The sequence below is a fragment of the Tinamus guttatus genome, unplaced genomic scaffold (assembly GCF_059628265.1).
Source record: "Tinamus guttatus ecotype Peru unplaced genomic scaffold, ASM5962826v1 Tinamus_guttatus_pri_ptg000515l, whole genome shotgun sequence".
In the NCBI taxonomy this organism is placed as follows: domain Eukaryota; kingdom Metazoa; phylum Chordata; class Aves; order Tinamiformes; family Tinamidae; genus Tinamus; species Tinamus guttatus.
Window position 1 is genome coordinate 1,101,234 of NW_028289049.1, and position 27,957 is coordinate 1,129,190.

Consider the following 27,957-nt stretch of genomic DNA (forward strand, 5'->3'; position numbering starts at 1 on the left):
AATGCGAGAAAATTAAAGGCAAAATATGGACTAACAGTAGGTCAACTACAGAGAGCTTTTCACTGTTTACAAAGATTGCAGAGGAACGGCTTTTTCTGGTAAGGTCAGCAGTAGCAAAACATCCCACACAGATGTGGAAGTTTGAACTTACTCTTGTGAGTGAGGGTACTGTGTGTCAGTCCCACACACTGTTCTGTGTTTGTTATTGGAGGCCTTACATTTTTAGTAGGCTTTTCAGACTGCTTATTTAAGAACTCTGGTATGTACCCATATGTTAAGAGGATTGTTTACATTCATTCAAACATTCTGATTATCTTGGAATAGAATGTATGATTTTAATATATGTTTATTTCTTGCAAATGTATGTTTAATCCTGAAATGTTGCGTGTTGAATCAGTATTTTTGTTATCATGAGCTGAAATCCTTCTAGGTCATCTGATCCTTAAATTTTAGTCTTACTCCTCTTAAAATTTTCAGCAGCATGTGGTAAGAGTTGAGAAACTTAAGGATAATTCAGGGAGGAAACTCTATAGAGTTCTCTCTCTATGGATACTATAACTATATATACATATATATATATAACTATATATATAAAACAAACTATATATATAGAAAAGAAAGAGGAAATAACACCCCACTCCCTTAAAAACAAACCAAAAAGCAACAAAAAACCAAACAACCCGCATGTGTCCAAAATGCTAAGCATAGCATTGCGATTTTTGTAATCAGTATTACTTGTTTTATACTTTTTAAAGTCTCTTAAAACAGTGTCCTCTGACACTCTACTAATAATGAAACATGGATTTCAGCAGAAATTCATTCTAGTTATTCCTTTTCCCTGATGTCTGTCCTGGTTGGCAAAGTGGCAGTCATCATAAATTTTGCCATAAATTATGCAAAACTGTAGCTATTTGGTTGTATTCGGTACAGCTGACTTGAGAACACAAAGTCCATGTGCTGTATATTTTATGTCATGGCTTGCTTCTGCTCTCTGTAATCTCTGGAATATGGAGGCAAATACAGGATGTGTTGCTCTGCATGCATGCAATCATGACAAGCACAACTTGAAAGGTTAAACTTAATGTGCAATTTAGGAAATTTTAGTCTGGGCTTTGGATAAAAAAGAAGAATCTCTGCGTTGTCCCCTTGAGCTTCTGCAGGGGTGCCTGAGGGAAATGCTATTGGGGCGAGTCAGTGGAGGCAATGCTGGGTCAGCCTCAGCTTTTCCCGACCTCAGCCTTTCCTACCTAGTCCAGGGCAGGCCAGAGTCTGGGGGCGCAGTATGGGATCTCAAAAGTACGAAAGAAGTCTGAGTTAGCTTTGAATCTAAGAACACTTTGGAATTAGCTACTTTCTGGGAAGGAGACTCCTGTGATGCTGTTTTTGACCAGTTTATGGTCTTTTGTCTGTTGCGTCTTCCATCCCTAAGACATGCATGCAAGGAAAGGATTAGCAGAGAAAATACAACCGAAGGATGCCTTTGGTTTGTTCTAGTAGAATCATTTACCTTTACATTGTTTACTTGCCTCCTGTCTTCTGATATACTGTGACCTGCAAGGGAACATTCCTCTTCCACAGCTAAGGCATTCAGGTGGAGTTAATTGAGCAATTAAATAATCAGGTGATGGAAGTAAAAATCTCATTAACACAGTAGATGGATTTAGCAATCTTGACTCCTTTTAGTTTATGACTTACGATTATGTAATGTGTACATTGCTACATAGGTGCACACACTGTGCAAAACAAAGAGGTAAACAGCTATTCTGACGCACACTTAGCTGATCTGGGGGGTCATGACTTCAGTCAGCTGACCAGAAAGGTGACAGCAGGGATTTCTGATTATAAGTTGGTGGATATGGACAGACCATTTAATATAACTTCTTCCCCAACTACTATTACTACGGTGGCTGTTTTAGTCGAAAGGTCAGGTATGTAAAATAAACAAAAAATAACCCAAAACACCTATCCACAGCAAAGCTAAGATTATTATTAAACAGGTAGAGGATGTAGCATTATAAATGCTGTTGTGACAAAACACAAGGAAACCTCAAACCCTAGAATGGAGAGCTGAAAGGGATGCTTTGTACTGAGACAACTTATGCGGTGATGTTAAACCAGAGTGTAATGGAAAGATTGCATTGCTTTTTAGATCTCCCGTGTGCTCCCGTACAGGAATTCTTGTGTTGGTCTTGTCACAGAGCCTCAGAGGCAAGAAAGAAGGTCTCTTTTGGCTTTGTAGAATAGCTCAATTTCAAATTAGAGGGGATATTGCAAAAGGTCATGAATATTGACTCTTGAAATTAAAACAAGTTATTTTCTTCTCTTTTAGTAGAAGTGTAGAAGGCTTTTTAGTAATAGTGTAGAAGGGGAAAACTCTTGGGTTTTCTAGTCTTAGACTAGTCGTAGTCATCTCTTTTTGTTGGGAGGGAATGTATAACATGCATAGTATTCCGAGCAACAACAATATAATAAGGCTATGTGGTCCTGCATTTGTGAGCTGGATGACCCAGCCTTATGGTTACTGTCATCTACGGAAAGTAAAGGATGGGTTCTAGTGGAGGTTCAGGCACTGGATTTGGTAGCAATGTTTCTCCTTAGCCAAGCGCGTGGCTTGAAAAGCTGTGTAAAGGAAGGTAAGTAGTCAATCTTCAGGAAGATACATGCATCAGACCTCTTCCTGTCCTATCCTACCTCCAGATAACAAAAGATAGTGGCATAAATCTACTTCATTTTGTATAAATCCCAAATAATAGTTTTGACTGTTCTTTATGCCTGATTTTCAGTTATGAAATCAATCTCTGTATCCCTTCATGAAGATACTCATTTGGTATCTGAAATTTAAATGAGCCTGTGTGCCAGTTCCTCAGGATGCCAGTTTCCCTTCTGATTGGAAGATTCTCCTGTTATATTTCCATGTAACATGACCTAGCACATAAGCAAGCAACTTGACTTTTGTTGTTGTTTTTTAATTAAGAAGGAGGGGTGGGAGTGAAAGTATGACTGACACCTGCTCACAGGAAAGCTGTTCAGCATCTTCGTTGCTCTGTAAAGGACAGCCAGGAGACCGTAACTTATTTGAGGTAATTGATTTGAGGGATCACAGTGTCCTTGCTTCTGAACATGAGACCCCCCCGGGTGATTGTAAACTGGCTTATAATGTGTGAGGGATGTGGTTTAGCTCTGTCCTTGCTGTCTTGGAGACCAAACTGGTTAAATAGGTGCAAAGTCTCACCTTTATGGCTCCAAAGGACCATTAGTCTCTTGCCATTTGAGCTCTCGCGTAGCAAAAAGCATACCTGCATCCGTGCTCCTCCTTAGCGAGCTCTGTTAGACTAGTGCATCTGTTCCACAAAGATGTATGTGTCTGACCTGGAAGCTGCAACTAAACTTTCCTACAGGGTCAAAACTGTTGATTCTTGGCAAGCTCAGCCAGTCCTTGGTCCAAAGTGCTCTTGGACTTCTGAGTAATATTACTAACAAACTGGGAAACTAAGAAAATTAAAACTATTAGTTCTTTTATTATTATTATTATTATTATTATTATTATTATTATTTATTTGGTGGGGAGGGGAGTGGAAGAGAGAGAGAATATGAGAGAGGGAGAGAGAGGGGGAGAGAGCTAAGATCATACAAATAGTCTGTTTTTATTCAACCAGGCAGTCGAATAATTAGATTACTTTAAGGCTTGACCTCCAATTTTGTGTTCAAAGGTAAAGGTCATGGCTCTTGTTGAAGAGACCAGTTAATATATCAGTGTATCAGGGTCAGCATGGAAATTTAATCCAAATAATATAAAGGAAATCTATGTGTAATATGTGTTTACCTTAACTGGTGGTTAATCATGGTTACTGTTTGCTACCTGTTCCATTTCTCTTACTCAAGAGCTTTAGTAAATGTTTATTTGACAGCATGTTCGATTCCTTTCATATTTATCTGAAAAGAAGTGTCCTTTAACCCCAGTGCAACTCTAACTGCAACATCATGTTGCAGGCTGGACTGTAATCTAAGAAATTTCTTTACTTCCGGTGGGGAGGGTTCGCGCTGTTATAACCATGAGAACGACCTGCCAAATGGGGACAGGGGGACAGTCCAAGAGTAAGGAGATTTCTTCTGAGTGTCTCAGAACTTTGATATTTTAAAGCACTTTGGCTTATCTGAAAACACTGACCAGACTGAATACCAAGGTGAGTAGTCTTTTTATGGAGAAGTCTGGATAACCATCTTGGCCACATCAGTAGAAGCAAAAAGCAGACTGGTGAACAGCAACGTGTTCTTTACCTAGGTGTCCACTGGTAGTCCCTGCCTGAAACAGGTCACAGATTTGCTATCTCATCTAGCATAGCTATCTTCCTGTTGTTTCAGTAGGAAGCTGTATTTGAAGGATCTCACTCTAGAACTCTGTGCCATCCTGCAGATGTTGCTTTGTTGTATGCTAATTAATCTGTTTTGTTTGAATGCTGTTCATACCCTGCTTTGAAAGTGGGGAGCCTTACACAAGTCCCTATTGTAACTCTATTTGCATACATGTGATCCGGAACAGGGGATGCCTGAGCATTAGCAATGCTCGTTAAGTGATGGAAATGCCCTTCACTAGTGACAGAAGGGAAGGGGATATGATATGGTAGGATTTTGTTTTTTTTTTTCTCCAATAAATGTTTGTATTCTCTATGTCAGCATTCTAGAATACTGCTGCCAGAGACAGACATTCAAGAGGGAAGAGCAGAGTGAAGCTTCAGTAAGAGGGTTCCTAGGCTGTGCTAGAGGAACTATTATTTTACAAAATAAGTACAGAGTACTAAAAAGCCTTCTGTAGTTGTACATGCTTCAGGGAAAAGGAAATTGTACTTACCACCCAGCAAATGTACTCAGATTTAGGCGCCATAGAAAAACGTGGGGAACCACATCTGCTCCTCAAGTCAGGATACACAGCCCAAGCTTGTTTCTGTGCTTTGCTGAGCCTGCATGTGGCTCTGTTCTGCTCTGGTGCTTTGAGGATTGATTTGGTGTGCAAGGTGAACAGAGGCTCTGAAGGAGACAGACAAGCTCTGCAGAGTGGCGTAGGGGAAGGTTTCATTTTCCTGATATTTCATCTTTGCCCTTTTCTCTGCCTCAGTGTACGCTAGACGCAAGGAAGGCTGTCAGAGTGGCTCCAGGACCATCCAGGAATATTAACGTACCTGTCTGTACCTGTTTATACCAAGTGGCCACACCACACCCTAACATCTCTGTCTCCACAGGGTAGCTGGTTGTTTACGATGGCACAAATACAGCCCTCTAGTCTCTGTCTTGTTGCTAGACATTTTCAGGCAGAAAGTGGATGACACCTCCTGCCTCTCCTGTTTGACAGGCAGTCTACATGGATGCAAGAGGCTGAATTAAAAACGGCAGAAGTAGACTTTCTGGTTTTTCTTGATAACTGGTACAAAGAAGAGAAGAGAGCAGACTGTGCACTGAAATTAACATCAAGTGGTATTGCAACTCATCCTGTAATGCGATATAGATGTAATCTTGGGAGAAAATTGAACACTGCACTGAGTCAGAAGCATAGAGCAATAATGGATTTTGAAGAAAGTAATTAGCCCCAGGGATCTGGTGGTTTTTCATTTCCCCAGTGATAAACAAGGAAAATGAGGCAGCACTTCCCATAGGCCTGAAATGTAAATTCAGTCAAGGTACAGAGCCTGTTTCTAAACCAAACCATTTATTAAATAAACGCAAAGGCAAGTGCACCTCCCATCTCTGCAGTGCCCTTCATGTGCCACTCATTGCCACAATATTTTATCTTTGTGAGCTAGAATGCCCGGTATTAGCCCAGGCATTGCTGAGGGTGCCAGCATGGCTGCCAGAGTATAGCCTTCTTGTCTCCCCTTGCCACATGGTACCCTGCCTCACCCACCAGTGACTGTGTGTGGGGCGAGACCTTCCTTGGTCACTGTGCAGTGTTCTTGCCTGGCCCTTGGGTATGGGCCTTGGCTGACTGCACTTCGCTTCATCCCTCTCTACTCTAGTGGCCCTTCCTTGTGCCACCCTATGCGTGGTGTGTGCAAGAGCAGTGTTTTGAGATTTTCCAGAACTCTGTGAAGCACTCACGGAGTCAATTTAGTTAATGCTTCTCCATTGTAAGTTTAAGGAGTTTACTGAATCATAAAAATAAGACATGTGATAGCCAAAAGATCTTTGATCTTGTTAGTGATAGCCTAATAACTGAAAGCTAGATTTCACGAAACTCTCATGAAAAGCAAGGAATTGAACTGCTTAAGTGACATAATGGGGATGACTGATCCCTATTTGTGCCATGTATTTAAGTGAAAATTGACTTCAGTCTTAAGTATGTATAGCCTGTGCCTGCTCTGGATGACCATAGATTCCTGCATCCAAGATTGTTGTTCTTTTCTCCTGCGTTCCTGCCATAGTATTTTTCATCTTCAGTGGTTTGTCACATTGAGAAGAAAATCTGGAAGATGTTTAAGGGCATCATCACATCGTTGTGTTTTGTGAAATGCTTTATGTATTATGGGCACATAGTAAACTAAAATATTATACTTCATTGATCTGTATCTTTTTGTGACTCTGTCCCCTAAGCTGCACACAAGAGAGATTTACAGCATGGTATTGCATGGTAAAACTGCCTGTATTTAACATTTTGTTCAGCATTCATTGGCCCAGAAGTGCTTGTGAATTCAGCAAAACATGTGTTTTGCTTTGGTAGAGTCTTCTGCTCAAACTTCTTCCAGTCAGCTGCTGGTAACACAGAATTCCGTAAAGAAGACTGTGTTTCCCTGGTTCAATATCTTATTGTACTGGTCACAGGAGCTGAGTAAGAAATTAATGGAAAAGGACATTTGAAGCCTGGTCTTTTTGTAGGACGGAACTTTACCAGACGAAGTACTGTAAAATTCTGTTTTCTGAGGTCACCAAGTGCCCTCTAGTGGCTAATTCTCTGCATAGCATTGGATATTCATTGACAGAGACTTTAGAAGAGGTTGTCTGGTTAGGACAGGAGCAAGGTGCGATTCTTCAAATTATTTTGAGGATAGCCTGTTTTTTTTTTTTTAAAAAAAAAGGATGCAGCTTTTCTAAAACCAAATTGCCTCCTTACCAAAGACTTTTCTTGTTTAAAACAAACAAGCAAAAGTGAATAACGTCACCGCTTTTATGAAGCCATTTGAATTATGGACCACGGTCATGCCCTCTTTCCTGTATTTGTCAACAGTGGGGATATTTCTGTCTAGGAAATAGGAAGCTATTACTAGAGCTGTGTGCTCTATGTTGTGTACTGTAGATGTTTGGTGCGCTTTTGGGGTGGCAGTACTTCTTAATGGATTGTGTCAGGACCATGTGGTCAGCTTGCACCCTGAAAGGAAGGTGCAGATTTAGTTTGTTCACAGAGAGGATAGGAACGGCCACAAATTCATTTTCTGTTTGTCTGAGTGTAAGTCTAGGTGTAGGCTTACAAAGGACTCTGTTAGCAATTACCTGAATGGGCTTGCTCGTTTTCTGAAATTCTCGTGTTTTTATCTCAAGTAGTAATTTGCTATGTTGAATTTATTTTCCCCAAAAATTGAAAATTCAGTTTTAATGCAAATGGATTGGTGCCACTACCATTTTCAATCTGCAGTGAAATACTGTCTCTTCTTGCTAATGGTGTTTGGGGAGGAGGGTGGGGAAGGGAAGAAGGGATTTTTTGATTAATTAAAAAAAAAAAATTCAGGGGCATTTAAAGTGTTTTATTGCATCCATTGTAATAGCCAGCCTAGGAGTCTAGTTAATCCAGTTTCAGGAGTTGTTTTATCTGGGCTGCTGAAGGCGTATAACAATAAGCTAATGACCAGATAATGAAAGTGGTGTGTAAACTGGCATATATGAGATTTTTTTTATGCTCTTATATAGTATTGGCCTCCCACCAACTTTTTTAAACACACTCGGTTGACATGTAAGGGAAGTAAAGATCATGTAGTGTACACAGTAAAGAGAAGTTTGCCATGTAGACATTAAGAATAGTTAAATATATAGCCGAAATTCACCTTGCCTTATTTGAACTTGCTGCTTTTTCTCTGTCTTGCTCTGTATAGGCCCATAAGCCATGGGTTTGTTGGCATGACTAGGCGTTTACTAAAATATGAGTTTACTTTTTCAATTGGTATCATAAATGTTGTGAAGAGGAAAGTTCACTTGGATTTAGGAAGGAGGCAAAAGCTCTAGGGTACCTGGAATACATCTGCAGGAAGATTTCAAGGCAAGAAAACAAGAATGAGTGTCTTGCAAACCACTACTGGCTCTAGAAATGACTTGGCAGGTGTGTTGCTGCGGGAACACGGGAAATTTGACATTTAGAGAGTGCTTCTGCCTGTGTACGTTTATGCCTTGTTTTCATGGAGGTAGCTCTTGCAATTGTTGTCACTAGAAGAATTAATGTGAAATGAGGATAAAACTGTCATGAACCTGCTATTTAAGAAACATCTTGATCCCTGGTGTGTAAACTCATCACTCTTAAAAGTAGTCTAGGATTAAAAGGCACCTTGCACCTCAATTGCAAAGGAATGATAACATCAAGAAAACTGCATCACTGCACTAAGAAAGTGAATTAAGAATATAATGTTGTTCTTTAGCTGTAGTGGACAGTATGAAGGATATTTTAAGCAAAAGGAAGAGTTTTCTCACTTTCTCAAACTTTCTGAGAGTGTACAGGAGTAGTTAGATCATTGCCCTTGCTTGGTAAAAGATTGCATTGAAAAGAGAGAAGCTTGATGCCTACTAGGAAGCATATGGGGCTTTGCTCATAGCTTCTTGTTAAGTATTCACGCTGTTTTGTAGTTCCAATAAATAAATAAAGTCTCAGGGAACATGTAGCAGCCTGGGACATGGTTATATCAGATTCAGTAACCAAACAGAGAAGGTGTTGTTCAAAGTCATGTAAACTGAGTTGTTGTTTTTCCCTATTCCCTTTTCAAAAGTCATTTAAAATTTCCTGTGCAATCATGGAGCTTAAATCCATGACATTAAATCCCAGCTTAAAAAAAAAAAAAAACTCAACAAAATGAAGAACAATTGTTATTAAAAAAATACACGCACATACATATATGTCTATATATATATGTATAAACCCACCTAGGAAAGCACTAACAGTTGAAGAGTGTGCATACTATATAATGTCACTGGGAACAAGTTTGCCTAGTCAGCTGTGGCACAAAGTCCTAGGGTAGCAGAGCTGGCTAGTTCAAATGTTCTTTCAACAAGAGCTAAGTGTTGATGAGAAATAGATAAAAGATCACAATTGTTTCATAAACTTAAAGTGCTTTCTTTAATCTAAGCTTTCCATTTATTAACTAACAAGGAATGTCCTTCATTCTTCTTCTGGCCCCTTAAATCCTGAATCTATTCTCCTTGATAAGACAAAAGCTCTGTGTTTTTTCTATTGAAAGACTTTAGTAGATGAACAATAATTAATTTGAAAGACAGGAAAAGAAGAACATTTGATTCTTTTCGTATTATTGTCAGGTTTGGAATGGTCAAAGATGACAGATTAGACCAGACTATTTATTCCTCTGTGCCCATGATCACTTACAGAAACACGATAGAGTAAAATATGCGTTCTTGGCCTTTCTGAAGGAACAAGATTAGTATACGATCTGTATAAGTTTAGGTTTTCCTTGACTTTTTTGCTTCTACAGAGCATCTTGTCTGCTGTTCTGCGAGAAGCAAAAAAAAAAAAAAAAAAAAAAAAAAAGTTGTTCAGGTTGTGTGTGTAGAACCCTTTGCAGACATGAAATAATTCTCTGCCTCTTTGGGTCGCTGAGCATAGATTTCTCCCTGTTCAATGGTTAATTTGCCTTTGAATATTCTAAAATTAATATTCCAAAATAACAGTGAGGGTGCCAGAGCACTGGCACAGGTTGCCAAGAGAGGTTGTGGCATCTCCTTCTCTGGAGATCTTCAAACCCGCTTGGACGCAGTCCTGTGCCACGTGCTCTAGGTGACCCTGCGTGTGCAGGAGGGCTGGACTAGATCATCTCTAGAGGTCCCTTCCAACCTTAAGCATTCTATGATTCTAAAATTGCAATATGTGACCACTGGGCATCTCTTATAGTGTGGCTGTTTGGGACAGACTTAGTATCTCCAAAAATGGAATCTAATTTTGTTTGAAAAAGATGCTAACACTTCCAGTGGACTTCCTGAAAGGCATCGTGGAGCCTCTCAACTTTTGAATGCCTTTAAACAAAGTGGGCTTGTGGTTCTTTTTTTTTTTTTTTTTTTTTTTTTTTTTTTTAAGGAACATCTGAGCAAAACCACATTCTCTAAGAAAGTGAACACCGTATTCTGTATTCTGTGTTGCTGGCTTAGGCAGAATCTCACTTGCCTGGAGCTAATGTTTATCTCAGAAAAGGATTGTAGAGATACTTTTCCAAGAAACAGGGAAAAGGTTCTGATTCAAGTAAGGCAAATAATGAGGTGCCTGTCTGCTGGCAAATGAAATGGCCTAAAATGAAGCTGTGAGGGTGTAGCAAGATGAATATGCTGTCAGAGGCTGTTTCATAGAGGCAGAAAGACCAAAAATTCATAGAAAGACCAAAAAAAAGCATTTAATGAGTGCAGAATATCTTGCGCCTACGGTAAGAGGGAATAATACAAATTCATAGCAGTGGCATCATCACCAAAACTCACTCTTTTGAGCTCTATTACATTAAACTAGAACAAGGTAAATGGGTATATTTACATTTATTTGAACAACAATTTATGTGTGAGAGCTTATGACAGTGAAAGGAGAGGAGATTTGCGGTTTCTGTTCTGTCTAAAGCCCAAAGGACTGCAAGAGATGAATGCACAGCAGGAATCACTTTCTCTCTGCTATAGCTACGCTGGGAAGGAATAGAGTGCCTTGTTCCACCATCTCAAATGGTCAAGCTCTGTGTTAAATGGCATAAGCTGGTCCTTGTATGTTTTGAGTGGACAGTTTGTTTCATTTGATTGAAGTTCATAAACAGCTTACTTAACGTCTGATCACTAAAACTAATAAATGCTGAAGATTCATCCAGTGTTATGACTACCCATGTAAGTGAAATATGGGGACAAAATTAAGCATGCTGGACTGTTTAAAGTTCAGCAGCCTGGGCTGAGTAACTGATGATATCTTTATTTGCAAACCATGAGGAAATAAAGAGCATAAGAATACGAAGCATGCTAATATAAAACAAAATTGTAAACTAACGCTCGCCAAAGAACGGGCAGATGGTGGCTGCTGCTCGCCAGTAGTTAGGCGCGAGGATGCGCTAAGCAGCGCCTGGGCGGCACCGGGGCGGCCGCCAGCCGTTACTGGCCTCGGCAGGAGCCTGGCGCTGACGTCACCACGCGGCGCGACGTCACCGTGCTCGCACGGGCGCCGCGCCCGCCGCTGCAGTGGAGGTGAGGCGGGTGGCGGGAGGGCGGGCGCCCCTGCGCCGTGGGAGGCAGGGGCTGCGGGAGGGGAACCGGCGCGGGGCGGCCCGGAAACTGCCCGCGGGGCCAGCCCGGGCCTGGGAAGGGAGAAGGGGGGCTGCGGGGCGAGCCCGGGGTGCGGTTCGCGGGCGCCGAGGCGGCTGCTGCCCTGTGCGCTCCGGTAGCGTTTGCTGTGTGGCAGCCAGTTTCTTTTCAAGGATTTGGGTGGCGTCGCTCTACGGCACTGAGTCTTTCCGTGCAGTGGTAGTGTTGGTTGTATGGAAGGAGCTGGCAGTGCCCACCAGATCAGAAAAATCTGGCCTGGGGGGAAAAATAGGATTCTACCAATATAGAAGAAATTCTTTTTTGTTATAGGCATGCTCAGGATGAATGGCGATCCCCTGGTGTCGTGCGTGTTACCTGCCATGGATGCGCACATGCGTGCGTCCGACTATGCAGATAGCAGTGAGGCCCTATATCATTACTGGCTGTAGGCCAATATGTGTCCTTGAGCCAGTACCGGGCACGCTGGCCTCAGCTTCCAGGCTGACCTGAGATTGAGTGGACAGCTGGCAGTCTGTGGAGCTGGTGTTTCTGAGGTCCTGCATGTAAAGACGAGCGCTTATTAGTGTAATAGCGCTAGCAAAATATCACAAAGGTAAAACGAAGTTGGACGACGACCTACATTCGTAATTGTTTTTGACACAGAGACGTCCTGCTTGGAAGCTGGTTTATTTATCAGGTAGGTTCACTTGAGGCAATGCTCAAGCCCTCTGAAAATGTCTTCTGGTGACCAGCCCTTATGCTGAAGGGCATGGATGATAAGTAGAGAGCGTGCAGAGATACCATCCCTATATCATTAGCCTTTGGTCAGTGGACACAAAAAGGAAGGAGCAGGTCGAACTTCACTTACAAACTGTTTCTAATTCTGGCAATGAGGGACAATAAGTCATAATTCACTTGCTTGTTCAGCAGATCTGTCAGCACCTACCCTAAGATGGTTTTTTTGAAACCTATTTGGCCATTTGATTCAATATGATATGTGTACTTTGGCTTTGCACAACGAAGCCCGAGAGACTTCAACAACATCTGAGGAGGCTGTTCAGCCCTTGAGTGCTATCATTCTCTGAGAATGCTGAGGATGATTTGTGGTGTAGGTCTTCCTGCCAGGAGTTGTTTTGAAACTTCGGTTACTGCATAGGAAAATGACACTGTATCATTTGCAGCCTAGGCTGCAAGATGAAGCATCCTAGGCTGTAGGTGGGAGAACAGCATTTATCTCATGGTATCGTTGTGCACAAGTCTGGAACCCATCAGAATTCCAGTCCTACAAGGAAAATGCTGTAACTGCTAAGAAAACTGTACCTAGTATGTGATATGTTCAGAAATGATCTGTGTTTCAGTGGGTGAATTAAGCTCTAAGTAAGTTTCTCTTACTCAACTGCAGTTATTCTGACCTTTTTTCCTTCCAGACAACTGTCCCTAATGATGATGCCATCGTCTTCAGCAACTCCTGCCAGCGATGTTGCGCTTTTTGCAAGCGTGGCTTCTCAGGAAATCTGGAGGCCGCAAGTTCCAGGCTGTTCTGGATTGGTCACGCGACACATCAGTCATCGGGCCAACAACTTCAAGAGACATCCAAAAAGGAGAAAACACATCCACCCTTCCCCTCCGCCACCACCAAATACTCCATGTCCTATTGACCTGATTGACTTTGGGGATCTCCAGCCTCGGAGGTCTTTCCTTGAACTCCTGTTTAATGGGTGCATTCTCTTTGGACTGGAGTTCAGCTATGCCATGGAAACAGCTTATGTTACTCCTTTGCTGCTTCAGATGGGGCTTCCAGACCAGTTGTATGGGATGGTGTGGTTCATCAGCCCTATACTTGGTAACTTTTCTTTATGCTATTTCTTCTCCTCCCGTGTACTTTGCATTGCACAGGGAACATATGGTTTTGTCTTCTGTACCTCTGCAATTCACAAATACACCCTTTTTAAAACCCCTGTGAAACAGGCCTATAGAAAAACTGCCACTTTTGGTGAGCCCCTTTTCTTTTAGGGTTCTTGCTGCAACCTTTGCTGGGGGCCTGGAGTGACAGATGCACCTCAAGATTCGGGAGGAGAAGACCTTTCATTCTGGTTTTAGCAATAGGTGAGTCTTGAGAAATGGTGGGCATAACACTTGTAAAGTAGAAATATGGCACATCTCTTTAATGGCATCCTTTATGGTACTAGGTGGAACAAAAGGCCTCTGATATTGTTGGGAGGCAATGTTGGGTATTATGGGTGTGAAGAAAGTGATGAGTGATACTGAGATGATGCTTTAGCAACTGGAGATCCATGCGTAAATGGTTCTGTCTTGTCAGAGTCTGAAGAGCTAACATATTCAGACATCGGAAGGTTTTTCTTTGGCCAAACTAGATTCCAGGCATTTGTGAGATCAAGCAGTGGCAGAGGATATCTGTATCCTATGAGCCACACGGGTTCCCAGGTCGTGATAATAGGACTAAGAGCAGTAATACTTACCCCAGTGCTTTCAGAGACCGTGTAGTGATACAGTTCTTCTTTAGGAGTGATTGTTTTATTCTGTTTTTATTTTTAGGAGCATTGCTGGGGCTCTCACTTATGCTGAATGGCAGAGATATTGGCAGTGCTTTGTCTGACTCTGAGAATAACCACAAATGGGGAATCGTTCTTACGGTCTGTGGCGTCATCCTCATGGACTTCAGCGCGGATTCAGCAGACAATCCCAGTCACGCCTACATGATGGATGTTTGCAGTCCAGGAGATCAAGACAGGGGCCTCAATATCCACGCTTTGCTAGCAGGTACGCTTGCTTGGTGCTTCCTTGCTGGCATGAACTTCAAGTGATTAAGTCTTGCCCTGAGTTTGAATTGTGGATCTTTCCCACTATAAGTATAACAGAATGCACGGTTAGAAATAGTTACCTTTGAAAGCTTTTACATACTGCAAAAGGCTTTTCTGTCTGCCAAAAGCCGGGCAAGGCACAGTCCTGGGTTGCCCATTCTAAAGGTGGCCCTCCTGTCTTTTACAATGCCTTGGGAAATCAAATTATCCCTTGAGGGAGGAGGTTCAGCTTGTTACAAGTGTGGGAAATAGGCTGCCTTTAGTCACTTTGTTGAAGTGGGTAGAGCATGCAAGGTGCTCTGCTCTCTTGTTCCTGGCATTATATGTCCTATATGTACTGTTATTGACATTACATTATGTGTAATGCTGCAACCTAGTTTTTCTCTCCATTAGGTGACTTTTTATGCTCTTTAATGTGTGCTTAGGGAAGAAAAGGACAGTGTTATAAGGCTTTTTCCATGTGAAGAGTGGAGTCCGATGCCCTCAGAACTTCTTGTTTATCTACACAGTGGCACAGTGGCAGTTCTATATAGTGCTGATGTGTTGCTGAATGTTTGATACGCTTCTGAAATGATTAAGTCTATCCTCCTAGTGAGTGAGGAAATTGGATTTTAACATACCTTTCAGAGAAGCAATTTTAGCTGGCGGATTGCAAAACCTTGCTATGTGGCTGGACTTAAATTGCCAAAGGGAAAGTGATCAGTCCTTGGCAAAGAAAGAACAGCAGCATTTTTAATTCTTCGTATCATTGTTTTTACAGTGCTGACCTTCTCTCTCTCTTTCACGCATTTAGACTTTCCATGTGGTACAAATTAATATCTTACTGCATTTGAGTTAAGGGATTAAGTGGTAAAATAAAACTAATACTTTGGAGTCTGCACATGGCTTATCAAATAGTGCTGTGCTGTTACTGATTTGAAGGATTGGCTAGGGAAGATAATCTCAGCTCTGTTTTTCCACCAGGTCTTGGAGGTGGCTTTGGTTATGTTGTTGGAGGAATACATTGGGATAAAACCAGTTTTGGAAAAGCTGTGGGAGGGCATCTTCGTGTCATCTATGTCTTCACCTCAATTACACTGACGATTACTACTGTGTTGACGCTAATTAGCATTCCAGAAAGACCCCTGAGGTCCTTTAGCAAGAAGAAAAAGGTGATGAAGAGTCCAAGTCTTCCTCTCCCTCCGTCCCCACCTCTCTTCTTTGAGGAAGGTGTAAATGAAAACCTTGCTTCTCATAACTCAGCTCACTTATATGCAAGTTTTGCAAGTCCAGTTTCTCCCCTCAGCCCACTCACGCCCAAATATGGCAGCTTTGTCAGCAGAGACAATTCCTTGACAGGAATTAATGAGTTTGCATCATCATTTGGGACTTCAAATATTGACAGTGTGCTTATAGACTGTTTTACTGGTGGGCACAATAGTTATTTAGCACTTCCGTCTAGCATGCCCAGGCAGCCTGTCAGTGTCAGCTTTCCCCGGTTGCCAGATGGCTGTTACCACCAAGAAAACGGAATTTTGGAGCAAGGGGAGAGCAGCATAACTCCAGGGGCTGATGGCGAGGCACTAAGGGTGGGCTCACTGGATGCAATAAAGCCACGGTCATCAGGGATCCTGAAAAGACCTCAGACCTTGGCTATTCCGGACATTGTAACAGGACATTGTCCAGAAAGTAGCAGAAGAAGAAATGTAACTTTCAGCCAACAGGTAAGGGCAGAAAAACAATGTAAACCATATAAACTCATGACCACGCAAACCTGAACATTCGTTTAATCTCTCTATATAATTTTAAATATATGACACGCAAAAAGGCTCCTCATGGCAGCCTGGCTACAAAGGTTACTACAGGAGCAGAACACCTGCTATGACTACCGATAAAAGGATGGGCAGGACATGAATTGTGACTGGCAATCTGTGAACTGTCTCGTTAAGATGGCAGATAGGCAAGTGTTTCACCTCTTCCAGTCCTTGTGTGGAAGTCAAATTGGTATTTTTAGCCCCGCTTTGCCACCCAGGAAGTTACCAAGGGAGAGCAGAAAAAAAAAAACCTAGAAGACATATTTCTTATTGAGCCTGTATCTTCCCTTTCCATAGAAATACCTGCAAGATAGGGCCAGAGATAAGATTCTCTCATGAGCTTCTGCTTATGGCAGTCATTACACCTGGTTCCATCAGGCAGGTGAGGTTTCCCTTACTTGGGGGAAAGACTGTGGCCTCACCTCCCACTGTTGGTGATAACTTGGAATCTCTGAGACCCCTGTATGCTGGCCTATTTTTTATGATCCAGGATGAGGTAAAGCTTTTTTTTTTAATTATTATTTATCTGCTTTTGTTTGGATCAGGTTTTGCATACACGTGCATGTAGGAATCAAGTATCAAGGACAGCAAGTCGTCAAAATAAATGTTAGCACTTGCCTCTTTTTCTTCACTGACTCTATAACTTCGGGGGCAAATTCACCTGATTGGGGATACAGCTCCCATTAAATTCGATGACAGTTATGCTCCTGTTTGAACTGGGTTGCCAAATAGTCCAGAAAATCGAAGAGTACTGTTTCAATTGCACTGAAAGTTATATCACAGTACTGACATTTGCACTCACCCTAAGGTTAAAACTTGCAGCTGTGCTGACCTCAAAATGCTGTTCTTAATATGTAAATCAACATACCGCAATAGCTGCTTAACTTTGAAATGCTCAGATAGCTGTGTAATATTGCAGAGTTTTGCTCAAAGGCTGTTTGGATTTTGCATAAGATGTGTGTTGACCTGGGAATTTTTATGGTGCAGGTAGCTAATATCTTGCTGAATGGTGTTAAGTACGAGAGTGAGCTGAATGGATCAGGTGACACCTCCGAGCAACCACTCTCCCTGAAACTTCTGCTTTCAACCATCTGCCACATGCCCAAGGCTCTGCGTAACCTTTGCATCAACCACTTCCTAGGTAATTGGAAAGTACTGTCTTGATTTTACCGTGAGGTAATTTACTGCGGCTACATTTAAAAAAAAAAAAAAAAAAAAAACCCTATCATTGCAGTGACCACTGATTCATTCTATTACACTGACCGGTAAGAGAAGCTCTGATATTTAGGTTTTCAGAACACTAAGAAATAAAAAATAGTGAGGCCAAGATTCCTAGAAGGGAAATAACATTGGTTTAAATCAGCACAGCTATCGAGTTGAATGTTTGTGCTGGAACATAAGACAAACTTCACTAAGAATACAATTAAAATGGTAGAAACTTGCTTCATAGCTCTGAAATTGGTGCTGGTAATGAGCAGGGCGGTAAAAACTAATTATATTTTCCTGCGTGCCTCTGAGACCAGCATTCATTTTTCCTTCCCCACCACCTTAGGAGCATGCATTTACGCAACATTTGGCAAGCTGTGAGGGGACACAGACTGCAGGACTGCCTGTGTTCCTATGTTACCTTCATTCCTCCTGACGCATGACTGGAGGTTAGGAAGAGCCTGTAAGCAGCTCACTTTACACAAAGTTGGACAGGAGACAACAGGTAGTTAATACTCACAGGCTGAGGAAGGAATTAAAAGATTGCCTGCACTGCTCTCCCAGGCTTGTGATTGAGAATAGGGTTTTTTACTGTCAGAAGTCCTGCAGAGGCTGCAGCCACAACATAGGAAGCACTCCTTCCTTGTGGGAGGACAACAGCACTCTTAAACTAGTACATGTTACGTTACTCTGTGCAAAACTGGGCATGGTAACCTGCCAAAAGCTGAAGGTAGTTCAGACTGCTGTAATCTGGTTTTGTGTCTTGCTGAAACCAATATTCTGTGACATGTAGTTTGCCTGTAGGACTCTGTGTGAGGGAAATCTTTATGTTTAACATCGTGAATGACTTTGACAAACATTACAGCAAAATACACAGCCAGCGGCAGTCTCAGAAAAGTGGTGCTAAGCATTATGCAATACTAACATTGCACAATCTGCCTGCCTTCAATTGTGACTTGAAAGGTAGATAATAGCATTCATGGCTTACAGGGGGAAGGAGGTGCTTGGCAATCCTAGTAGGTTACTTCTGGCTTCTTTCAGGTTGGCTTTCATTTGAGGGGATGTTGCTGTTCTACACTGACTTCATGGGAGAAGTAGTGTTTCAAGGGAATCCGAAAGCTCCTCACAACACAGATGAGTATCAGAAATACAACGCTGGGGTCACCATGGGCTGCTGGGGAATGTGCATCTACGCATTCAGTGCTGCCTTCTATTCAGGTACTAAGTAAAGCCACCCTATATGCTGCTGACAGCGTGATACACCTGCTCCTACAGTGGTGCGTCTTCCAACAAGTACTCTTGCATTTGTGTATTGTGAGTGCTCAATGAGTATGGTGGTTGTTCACAGTATTGTCTCTTCTACTTAGCATGGCCTCAGCGGAGGTGGCAAGCAGACCAGTGAAAACGCATTTCTGTTACTGGAGAGTTCTTTTCACAAGCGGCGGATTCAAAGTCCATTAATCTAGACGTGCACTCAGCCAAGCAGCATGGGGTCAGCGCAGCGCCTTAATGCTGTACCCACCCCATGCCGCAGCTCCTCCCTGCTCCCCACAGGATAGGGATGCAGCGGAGAGTGCAACTTTCCTGTGCTCTCTCCATACAACCCGGCTGCGCAGAGGGGGCCACTTGGAAGGGTGCTAGACACATGCCCGCAGACCACCAGGAACCCGAGGCGCTAGCGGTCACCATGGCACTGTCGCTGCTCGGCGTCTGGGCAGCGGGGCCCCAGGGAGCAGCTTTGCACCCTTGGAGCCTTGCCAGCTTGCTGGTGGCTGGGGATGGCCACATTCGGTGCTGCCCTGTGATGCGGTGGTGTTGTCTTGCAGCTGTGCTGGAGAAGCTGGAGGAGCGGTTCAGCACGAGGACACTATACTTCGTGGCGTACCTTGCCTTCGGGCTGGGGACCGGGCTGGCCACTCTGTCCAGAAATGTGTATGTGGTGCTGTCACTGTGTGCCACCTATGGTGTTCTGTTTGCTACGCTTTGCACTCTGCCCTACTCCCTGCTGTGTGACTACTACCAGAGCCGCAAGGTGAGTGTGGGAAGGTGGGGCTGGGGGTGGTTTTGCCAGCAGCCCCTCTCACGTGGTGTCCCCCATAGTTCGCCGGCTCACAGGCAGAGGGCACGCGGCGTGGGATGGGCGTGGACATCTCCCTGCTGAGCTGCCAGTACTTCTTGGCTCAGATCCTAGTGGCTGTCATTATGGGGCCTCTGACTGCAGCAGTGGGGAGCGCCAGTGGTGTCATGTACTTTGCCTGCCTCATGTCTTTCTTGGGCTGTCTCTTTTCCTCCCTCTGCGTCATCTATGAGCTGCCGCCTGGTGAGGAGCTGCTCGAGGAGCAGCAGCCGCTTGTGCCCAGTACTTGACACCTTGCCACATGGGAAATCAATAAAAGCAATAGGGCTGTCACTGTCTCTACTGTGTTGTTGTGTGGCAGGCCATCTTGCTGCTTGTGGGGTGGAAGGGAGGACGTGTGACACTCTGGGCTCATGCATCCTCACGGCCTGCGGAGGAGTGGGCTCGTCCATCTCAGAGGCAAGGGTGATGCGGGCCAAATACGTGGCTGTAGGGGATTGTGCTGATGGTGGATGTGGGGAACCACGGGAAGAACTGCCCTGCCTGCAGCAAGGAGAGTGCGAATGAGTGGCTGCAGTTGGCCCGTGCTGCACGTTCTTCCTGCGAGATGGCAGGAGCCTTTCAACAGCCCCAGGGCCCACAGTCTCCGCAGCAGGGAAGCAGCATGTTTGGCTCACCCTGGAGTATAGTGGCATCAGACACTGGGTCTGGCCCTTCTCAGGTAGGGAGCAGACTGGGAGTGGTTTGTTTGATCTGAGGTGGCCAGGAAATACTGCCTGTTGCGCTGGCCAAGCAAGGTGCTTGAAAGTCGGTGTGTGTGCTGGGCGTGTGCAGTGCCCTTTGGGACAGCAGTAAGTTGGGGAGGGGCCTGATAGCAATACATTTTTCAGACAAAGGACAGCAAGTTTTTTTCAGCAGTCTGTGGAACAGCCAACAGAGGAAGTGACAGCCTCAGGGCAGAAATGAAGAATTTGGTTAGGGTGAGTTATAGCATTTGCCAGCCTTTCAGGAACTGCTTTAATAATGGGGGATTTAATGTTACTGGTTAAAGACAACTGAAACTTCAAGAGGACTGCAATAAGCAGTTTTCCAACAAAATTCTAATTGTTCAGTTACCAAAAAAACCCAGATTATTAACTGTCCAGTGCAGTTTGAGGGCAATAACCTTTGTATCCATGTTCCAAGCATGGCCACTCTAGCTGCTTTTAACAAATGCTTCAAGTTTGTGATGAGGCATAAAGGCTAGAAGGTTCTAGTTTCAGAAGATCTCACTTTGAAAGCAATGATGAGAAATGTGCAGAATGCTCCATGGTGTGGTAAACTGCAGTGCTGAGGCAGGTACAAAAGCACAGGAGTGGCTTAATCTGCTTGGCAGCAGAATGGTTCCTTTCACAAAACCTTTATATATATATATATATATATATATATATGAGAGAGAATCTTTGAAGCAAGGGAATCCTGAGTAAGTCTAGAGAAGAGCTTCTGGGAATCCCTACTAAACTATGGATGATTAAGTTACATAAAATATTACTCTGAAAATGTCTAGTATATGGAGGATGGAGGAGTTACATAAACCAATACTACCTTTCATGGCATCATCCTCTTCGTGTAATACTTTTTCCATCATCTGCTGTAATGTTCTCCTTTTAATCAGCAATAATCCACCTATCCTCAGTATTGTGATTTTGTTAAAAGACTTTCCTTAAGAGCAGTTTAATCTGTTCCTTCCTGCTTTGATGAGTATAGCACAAGCCTTACTGGAAAACAAAGCTGAAACTATTCATTACTTGATTTTGTAGAACATGGTTAAGAGTTATACAGAAAGAAACCCCCCAAAAGTAAGAGGTACATCTGAGATGAGAGGAACGTCGCTGAGTTTCCTACTTCTCAGGAACAAGAAAAGGATAAATACGTGACAAAGTAATAAGGCTGATATTTTACTTCAGGCAAATCACACTTTTACGTGAACCAAAAACATCGCCACAACTTCTCTGGATAAGTGAAACAGAAGAGTAGCAATAGGCCCCTTGAATGTGCCAGCGTGAGGGCTCATTCGGGCCACTGGACTGTCCTAGTTTAGACAGAGTACCCAGTCTTTGTCTAACACTTGAAAAACACTTGGAAAAGCAGCAGTAAGCTATAAGCAGTAAGCAAAGGGAAAGAGGCAGCAGTCATATGCCAAGATTGCAGAAAGTGACACACTTCAGCCAGTACTGTGCCTGTTAGCAAAAGGCACCTTGTGCTATCTGGCGTGGCTTCGTACCCACGTTGTAACAGGGCAGGCGCTCAGGCTTCATCGTTTCTGCACACGAGTGGGGCAGCAGGAGTAACGTTTCACAGCGCAGACCCAGCAGAGTCAGCTTGTACAGGGGATGCGTCAGTCGATGCAGATGTGGTGAGGGGGACGCGGGCTGGTGCTCGGGCCGCCTGCTTGGGCTCGCTGCAGCCGTCAGAGGGGGGTGCAGCAGCCTCCGGCGTCTGCCGCCGCCTCCGCAGCCTCTCGGCGCCCGTCACCGTCATGGGGTGGAGCGGCAGGAAGCCGGCCAGGCCTGCGAGGAGAGGCCGTGAGCAGCGCCCCGGCTCCCGGCCCCGGCTCCCGGCCCCCGCTCCCGCCCCGCACCTACCCAGCAGCTTCTCGGCGGGCCGGGAGAGCTGCGCGCCGCAGCCTAGCCAGTGCCGCAGCCGCTCGAGGTTGAGCCCTGCCACCTTCTCGCCGTGGGCGTTGGGCAGCGGGTCGAGGCAGCCGAGCTGCTCCAGGTACTTCCCGTCGCGGGCACGCTTGTTGTGCGCCGCCACGATGCGGAAGAAAGGCCGGTTGGTGCAGCCGCCCAGGGCGAAGCGGATCACGACGTGGCCGCCTCGGTAGCCTTTGAGCAGACGGCTACCTGCGGAGAGAGCGCAGCGCGTCGGCACGGCACGGCACGGCACGGCCCGGCCCGGCCCCGGCGCGCGAGCGGCACTCACCTAGCTGCACCATGGCGCTTGTGGGGCCGCGCCGCCCTGCCGTCGCCTTTGGATGACGTCAGGGACGCGCCGGAAGAGAAGGTGGCCGCCGGCAGCCATTCAAGGTGAGGGCGGCGGCCACTTGGGAAGCGGAACTGGCGGGCGGCTCTTCCGGGTGAGGAGCGCGCGGCAGCCCCGCGCAGGAGGCTAACCGGGTGGGGGCGGTCGCGTTCCTCCGCTCCCGAGGCTTTTGCTAATAGGAGCAGCTTCAGGCTGTGATTACTGCTTTTTGCGGTTGTACTTAATTGCACTTAATTAATAAGTACTTAATTGTATTTAATCACAACTACTCGCAGGCAGGTGTACTTAATTTCTTTAGAAAAGACTTTGGCAACACCAAGAAGATGGGAGAGGTTCCTTAACCTCGAGGAGTCTTCTCAGGTGGTGTCCCAGGCTGTGGGTTCTCTACTGCACACCGGCTACATTCAAGGAGAAACCAGCGCCGGCTCTGAAAGCCAAGGGTTAATTTGAAACCCTAGTCGAATCGGGATGAGGTCAACTGCTCCGCTTTTGTGCGAGGATGTTTGTGATGAGATAATGACCAGGTGCAGGTGGGTCCCAGGGCAGCCCTTTTGTGGGAACAGGGCCGTGCCTGTGTTGCCCCCAGGCCTTGCCGGGGTTGTCCTCTCCTGCGGGACAAAGGGGCTGATGGCGCTGCCCACACCTGACTGCCCCTTTGTCCCTGTGCCCGGGCCAGGGCTCTGCCCGGCACCTCCAGCGAGCTGCGGCGGGGGGGGGGCTCTGCTGCCCAGGCCCCCCCAGCTGTCCCTGATGGGGCTCGTGGCCCTTCTCCCGTCCCGCTCGGTGACGGGCAGCAGCTGCGGGCCCTGGGGCCGGGCCGGGCCGTGGCTGAGGCCAGCGCCGGAGGAGGTGAGCGGGGCAGGGGGTGTGCGCTCGGGGCTGGGGGTGCTCAGGGCGCACCAGGACGGGGCAGCTCCCCGGGGCCGGGCAGGGCAGGACCCGAGCCTGCGGTGGGCGGGAGCGGCGGCCCGGGCCGTGGAGCGGGGAGAGAACGGATGCGCGCCGGGGTTGGAGCGCTGGCGGGGCAGAGCAGGGCTGAGGGGCTGCTGCTGAACGTGGGCACTGCTGGAGCCTTGCGGATGTGCTCTGTTGGCCCACGGGGTTACTTCCCAGAGGCAAGGGGACTTTGGCAGAGGTGCCGAGGTTGTGCAGTGTGTTCCCTTTTCCCTTTCGCCCTCACAGATGTGCTGTTGGCACACGCTGCGCTCTTCCTGGACTCCTTGGGCAAATGGCTGTCTGGGAGACAGGTCTGCTCGCTGGCGCCGGGAGCGGGGCAGTCGCTGGCAGCTGAAGCTACGATTGCGCTGGAGGTGAGGCAGTACTGAAAGCCCTGAGCAGTAGCTCTTGCCATCCGTCCTGCCTGCCTTTCCTCCTGGGAGGAGAGCCTCATCTGGATTCCGGTTTACTCTCTGCAGCTGCTCTATCAGGAGTCTCCTGCATCTCTGACTGCTCAGCATGCCTCATCTCTGCGTACGAGCATCACCCCCACCAAGAAGGCTGAGATGGACCGGACCATCATGCCCGATGGCACCATCGTGACTACTGTCACCACAATTCAGTCCCGGCCCAAGACAGACTGCAAACTGGGTAAGGCTGCCCTAGAACAGGCATCTTGCCCAGGTGGTGCCTCAGGGGGGACACCGAATCAGCTGGGGATTGCCCAAGACTACCGCTTGGGCAGTAGCCAGACTGCATCGCCGTCGTGTGGTGCAGTTGCTGCTGACTTGCCTCTTAAGCAGTGCTTGGGTGGGCAGTACTTTTGCCCTCTGGGTTGGCACGTGAGCATCGTTGTTGTAGCATGATGTCTGGGGAGAGCCGTGAAGGGGGGAGCATCTCTGACATCCCGTGGTGGCAGGAGGCCCTCGCTCTCGTTTTGTGTATGCTGCTGCAGAGCCGCTCCGCTCAGCTGCTGCGCTGAACGCTGTGCTGCTCTTAGTCGTCGTGCTGCTGCTCCGAAGCACTTGTGCTCTGTGTACTGCCTGCGGGCTGAAAGCGCGCTGAGGCTGCTGAGTCACGGCTGTTGGTGCTGGCGGTCCGAGAGCCTGGTGAATGTGACGCTGGCTGCTCTGTGGGATGGGTCTGGGGAGCAGCAGGAACGGGGCCTTGTGCTGGGGTCCTTAATGTGTCATAACCCAGTAGGCGCCTTACTGTTTCCTTGCTACGAGGAAGCCACGTGGAGTCAGGCGCTGCAGGCTCGCTGTACGTGCTCGAGGCAGTGTGACTTTCCCTTCATAAGGTGGTGACCCTGCCTAGGCTTCGTGTCTGCCTGCTGCTAATCTTGTGTCTCTGCCTCCTGCAAGGAGATTCACCATCAAGGTCACCATCCAAGGTGGAAGTGACTGAGAAGACGGCGACAGTGCTTTTGGAGAGCAGCTGTCCTCGCAGCGCCGTATCCAGTGGTAGCTGTAAGTGCTTGGAAGACTAATGGTCTTACTGGAGCAGTGATGTTCCTTAGTCTTTCTTGCCGACGGGATTGGTAAGGCACCTTGCCCAGGTCCCTGTGCGGATGACCTAACTCGCCTGCAGCTGGGGAAGAGAATGTCCAAGGGCCTGAGCAGAGAGGGGAGAGGAGTTATATTCCCCCTTGGCTCTCCAGTGCCTGACTCGGGATGTTCCCTTGCTTGCCAAGAAGAGCCGTGAGCCGTGTGGAGGCAGTGAGCTTCACTGGCTGCACACTTGGCTTGCAGATTCTCTCTCGGGCACTGTGCTGGGGCTGCTTTGACAGTTTGCAGCAGAGGCTGCCTAACATCTGGGAGGTCTGGGGCAGGGTGGATAGCAAAGATATGTCTGGAAGAGCTGAGAGCTCTGCGGAGCTTCCTGCTTTCTGCTCATTCCCACGAGTCGAGAAAGTGCTGTTCTCTACCGTCTAGCACATGTAATGGGCAACTACAAGCTCTGCGCTCGGCAAGTGACCTCTGCTGCTGCTGAAGGGTGCTGTTTGTATTCATCTCGTGCTCAGGGGACAGCCACATGCCCAATGGCTTGGATCCGGTGGCTGAGACAGCGATCCGGCAGCTGACCGAGGCAAATAACAAGCCCGCCAAGAAGACCCCAACAAAACGGAGCACGCTAATCATCTCAGGAGTTTCCAAGGTAACTGGCACTGTGGGAGCTCCATCTCCGGTCTGAGTCATTGTCTCTAAGGATGTGCTGCTGAACGCAGCCCCTGCCCTCAGGAGCAGCGTTGGGCACGTGCGCCCCTGCCCAGAAGACTTGCTCTGCAGAATCATTCTGCTTCCCTGCTGCTTGTCGCTGCTTTCTGGCGGGTGGCAAAGGTACTCGGCTCTTGTGCAGTACAGCTGTAGAGAGTCTAAGGAGTTATTGTGGGGCTTGCTTATGGGATCAGGTGTGGGAGACTGTGGAATCTGGTACGTTCCAGGATGCTTCCACGCAATGGGAGAGGCTGTGCCTCCATGCTTTTTAGTGCTGAGGAGCTCAACAGGACAATCTGTCCGTAGGTGTGTATGGAAAAAAGCGGATGATTTTGCTCCGTGAGGCCCTGGCTTCCTTTGGTCTGTCCTTGAATCCCTTCCAGGTACCCATTGCCCAGGATGAAATGGCCCTTTCTCTGGGTTATGCTGCCTCCCTGGAGGCCGCGGCGTACGGGGATCCTGTAGCAGCAGGTGCAGCTGACCTGGAGCACGGTCCTACCGAGTCGTCCCAGCGGTTGGAAGCATCGCTGTCAGGACAAAGGGCCAGCCAGGAGCTGGATGAGACAACGCGATCGGACATCTCCGAGAGGCCGTCAGTGGAAGATGTAGAGTCTGAAACTGGCTCCACGGGAGCTCTCGAGACCAGGAGCTTGAAGGATCACAAAGGTGAGGATGAGCTATTGGGCAGCCCGTTGTGCTCGAAGGTGAAGCGCTGCCTGAGTGGGCTGCTTAAGGGTGGGTCTTCTCCCACCTTTGGCTCAGTGATGATGGCCTGCAGCAGAGCCCAAGAAGAGCCCATCTTGCTCTTGCTGTCCTCTTCGGGATGGTTCCAGATGTCTCTGTTGGAGGGTGTCCACTTCCTTGAGGGTCAGAGGGTTTCTGTGCTCCATCGGATGGAGACTTTTTACAGCTTGCATGTTCCCAAGAGGCTGTTCGGACTCTCGGGCCTCTGATGCGCTGATCAGGCATGTATGCTCACATCTTGGAGGAAGGGTTCCTCTCTCTCCTGAATTCCACCGCACGGGCACAGAACGGGATGTTGAACCAAGTGGATGGTGCAGGCGTAAGCGCCCGCCCTGTTTCTTCACTGCGGCCTTTGTTAGCAGCCCAGTAGCCAGCACCTCTGCCCGGCAAGACGGCCGTAGGATGTCCCTGTTCCTTCCCTCCATAAGGAGTGGAGCAGCTGTGCCCTGCTTGAGGTCCTGCTCTGGACTCTCTGGTAGTGACTGTCACTTAGGCAGGCCAAAGGCCTTGGATCTTTTTGCTTGCAGCCCTGGCGCTTGCAGCAGGCTACAAAGTTACAGAACTTGTAACTCGCTCCCTGACCTTCTGCCTCTGTCGCTGCAGTTGGCTTTCTCCGGAGCGGCACCAAGCTCATCTTCCGGAGAAGGAGCAAGCAGAAGGAAGCGGGCCTGAGCCAGTCGCACGATGACCTGTCTAACGTCAGCGCCAGCTCTGCCGCGAGGACGAAAGCTGCAGCTTCTCCTGCCGCCTCATCAAGCGCTTCTCCTTCAAGTCGAAACCCAAGCCTAAAGCTGGCGACAGCACGCCACCAGGTGGGAACTGAAGGAGGGAAAGGCTGGGCAGAAAGACTGCGCAGAAACCCTTTTCTTGTCTCTCGTCTTCCCGCTCCACGGTGTCTGTGACCTACAGTCCAGTTTCTTGCAGCGTTGGTTGAGGGAAGACATCCCCTGTGCGTCACACTGCGTGGGCAGCAGAGGTCTGGAAAAGCTGGGGCTTAGGCTGCTCCCTGCCGTCTCTGACGGTTGTGACCCCGTGTGCTCCTTCGAGAAATGCAGCTGGCCTGTGCAAGGGCCTGCGGGGCCCAGAGCTGCAGAAGCACTTTCAGCTTAGCTTCCTCGGAGCCCTGCTGGAAAGGGATGGGACCGCCTGTGTGACAGCCCCACGTTTCACCTTTGGGAAAGCACCAGGAGAGCCCTCTTTCCCAGAGGTGTGGACCGCAGCCCTCTCTGACCCTCCCGGGAGGGAGAAGGGCGCAGTCCCTGGCAGCCCGGTCGGCAGCAGTTCTGCCAGGTGCAGGCGCCGTGCCCTGACTGAGGTGTGACGTGCTGTGGGGCTGGGTATTTGTGGGCTGTCAGCAGCGAGAGCTGCGCTGGGAACGCTCTCTGGATCAGAGAGTGCTGGGAGATGCCTGCGTTCTGTCCTGGTGAAGTGAGGAGCCTCTGGGAAGAGGGAGGCCTACAGCACGAGGCGAGATGCTACAGAAGACCAAGCCTGTGCAGGAACTTGTGGGGACTGCTCTAAGTGCTGCCACACTCGGACACTGCTCTGCACCAGCATTCAGGAACAGGGAAGGAGCCGTGCTCCATGTGCGTACCAGCCGCCCGGTGCGAGTGGGACCTCTTCCCTTAGACGTGCTGTGGAGCGTTGCTGGGGGCTCCCTGGGTAGGTGTTGACAGGCTCTG

The 27,957-nt window shown here is 47.2% G+C and overlaps 2 protein-coding genes and 1 pseudogene across 4 annotated transcripts; 2 read left to right on the forward strand and 1 right to left on the reverse strand.

Moving 5' to 3' along the window:
• Positions 1-12,112: 12,112 nt before the first annotated feature.
• On the forward strand, positions 12,113-19,693 carry SLC45A1 (solute carrier family 45 member 1). 2 transcript variants are annotated; one of them, XM_088533720.1, is made up of 9 exons: positions 12,113-12,154; positions 12,885-13,300; positions 13,471-13,563; positions 14,014-14,238; positions 15,243-15,982; positions 17,060-17,213; positions 18,320-18,496; positions 19,105-19,310; positions 19,379-19,693. In XM_088533720.1, the coding sequence occupies exons 2-9, from the start codon at positions 12,898-12,900 to the stop codon at positions 19,643-19,645; spliced, it is 2,265 nt and encodes a 754-aa protein (XP_088389846.1). In that variant the 5' UTR covers positions 12,113-12,154; positions 12,885-12,897; the 3' UTR covers positions 19,646-19,693. The 2 variants fall into 2 exon arrangements, with proteins under 2 accessions (XP_088389846.1, XP_088389844.1); XM_088533718.1 differs by lacking the exon at positions 13,471-13,563 and having other exon boundaries at positions 12,126-12,154.
• A 1,996-nt stretch (positions 19,694-21,689) lies between these two features.
• Positions 21,690-22,332, reverse strand: MRPS16 (mitochondrial ribosomal protein S16). Its single transcript, XM_088533724.1, has 3 exons — positions 22,320-22,332; positions 21,980-22,240; positions 21,690-21,904 (listed from the first exon to the last, which is right to left on the reverse strand). The coding sequence occupies exons 1-3, from the start codon at positions 22,330-22,332 to the stop codon at positions 21,690-21,692; spliced, it is 489 nt and encodes a 162-aa protein (XP_088389850.1).
• A 39-nt stretch (positions 22,333-22,371) lies between these two features.
• On the forward strand, positions 22,372-27,309 carry LOC148592819 (phospholipid transfer protein C2CD2L-like; annotated as a pseudogene). Its single transcript, XR_015913888.1, has 7 exons — positions 22,372-22,423; positions 23,562-23,689; positions 23,795-23,966; positions 24,683-24,784; positions 25,339-25,472; positions 25,915-26,197; positions 26,879-27,309. The product of XR_015913888.1 is annotated as a phospholipid transfer protein C2CD2L-like (transcript).
• The last annotated feature ends 648 nt before the right edge of the window (positions 27,310-27,957 follow it).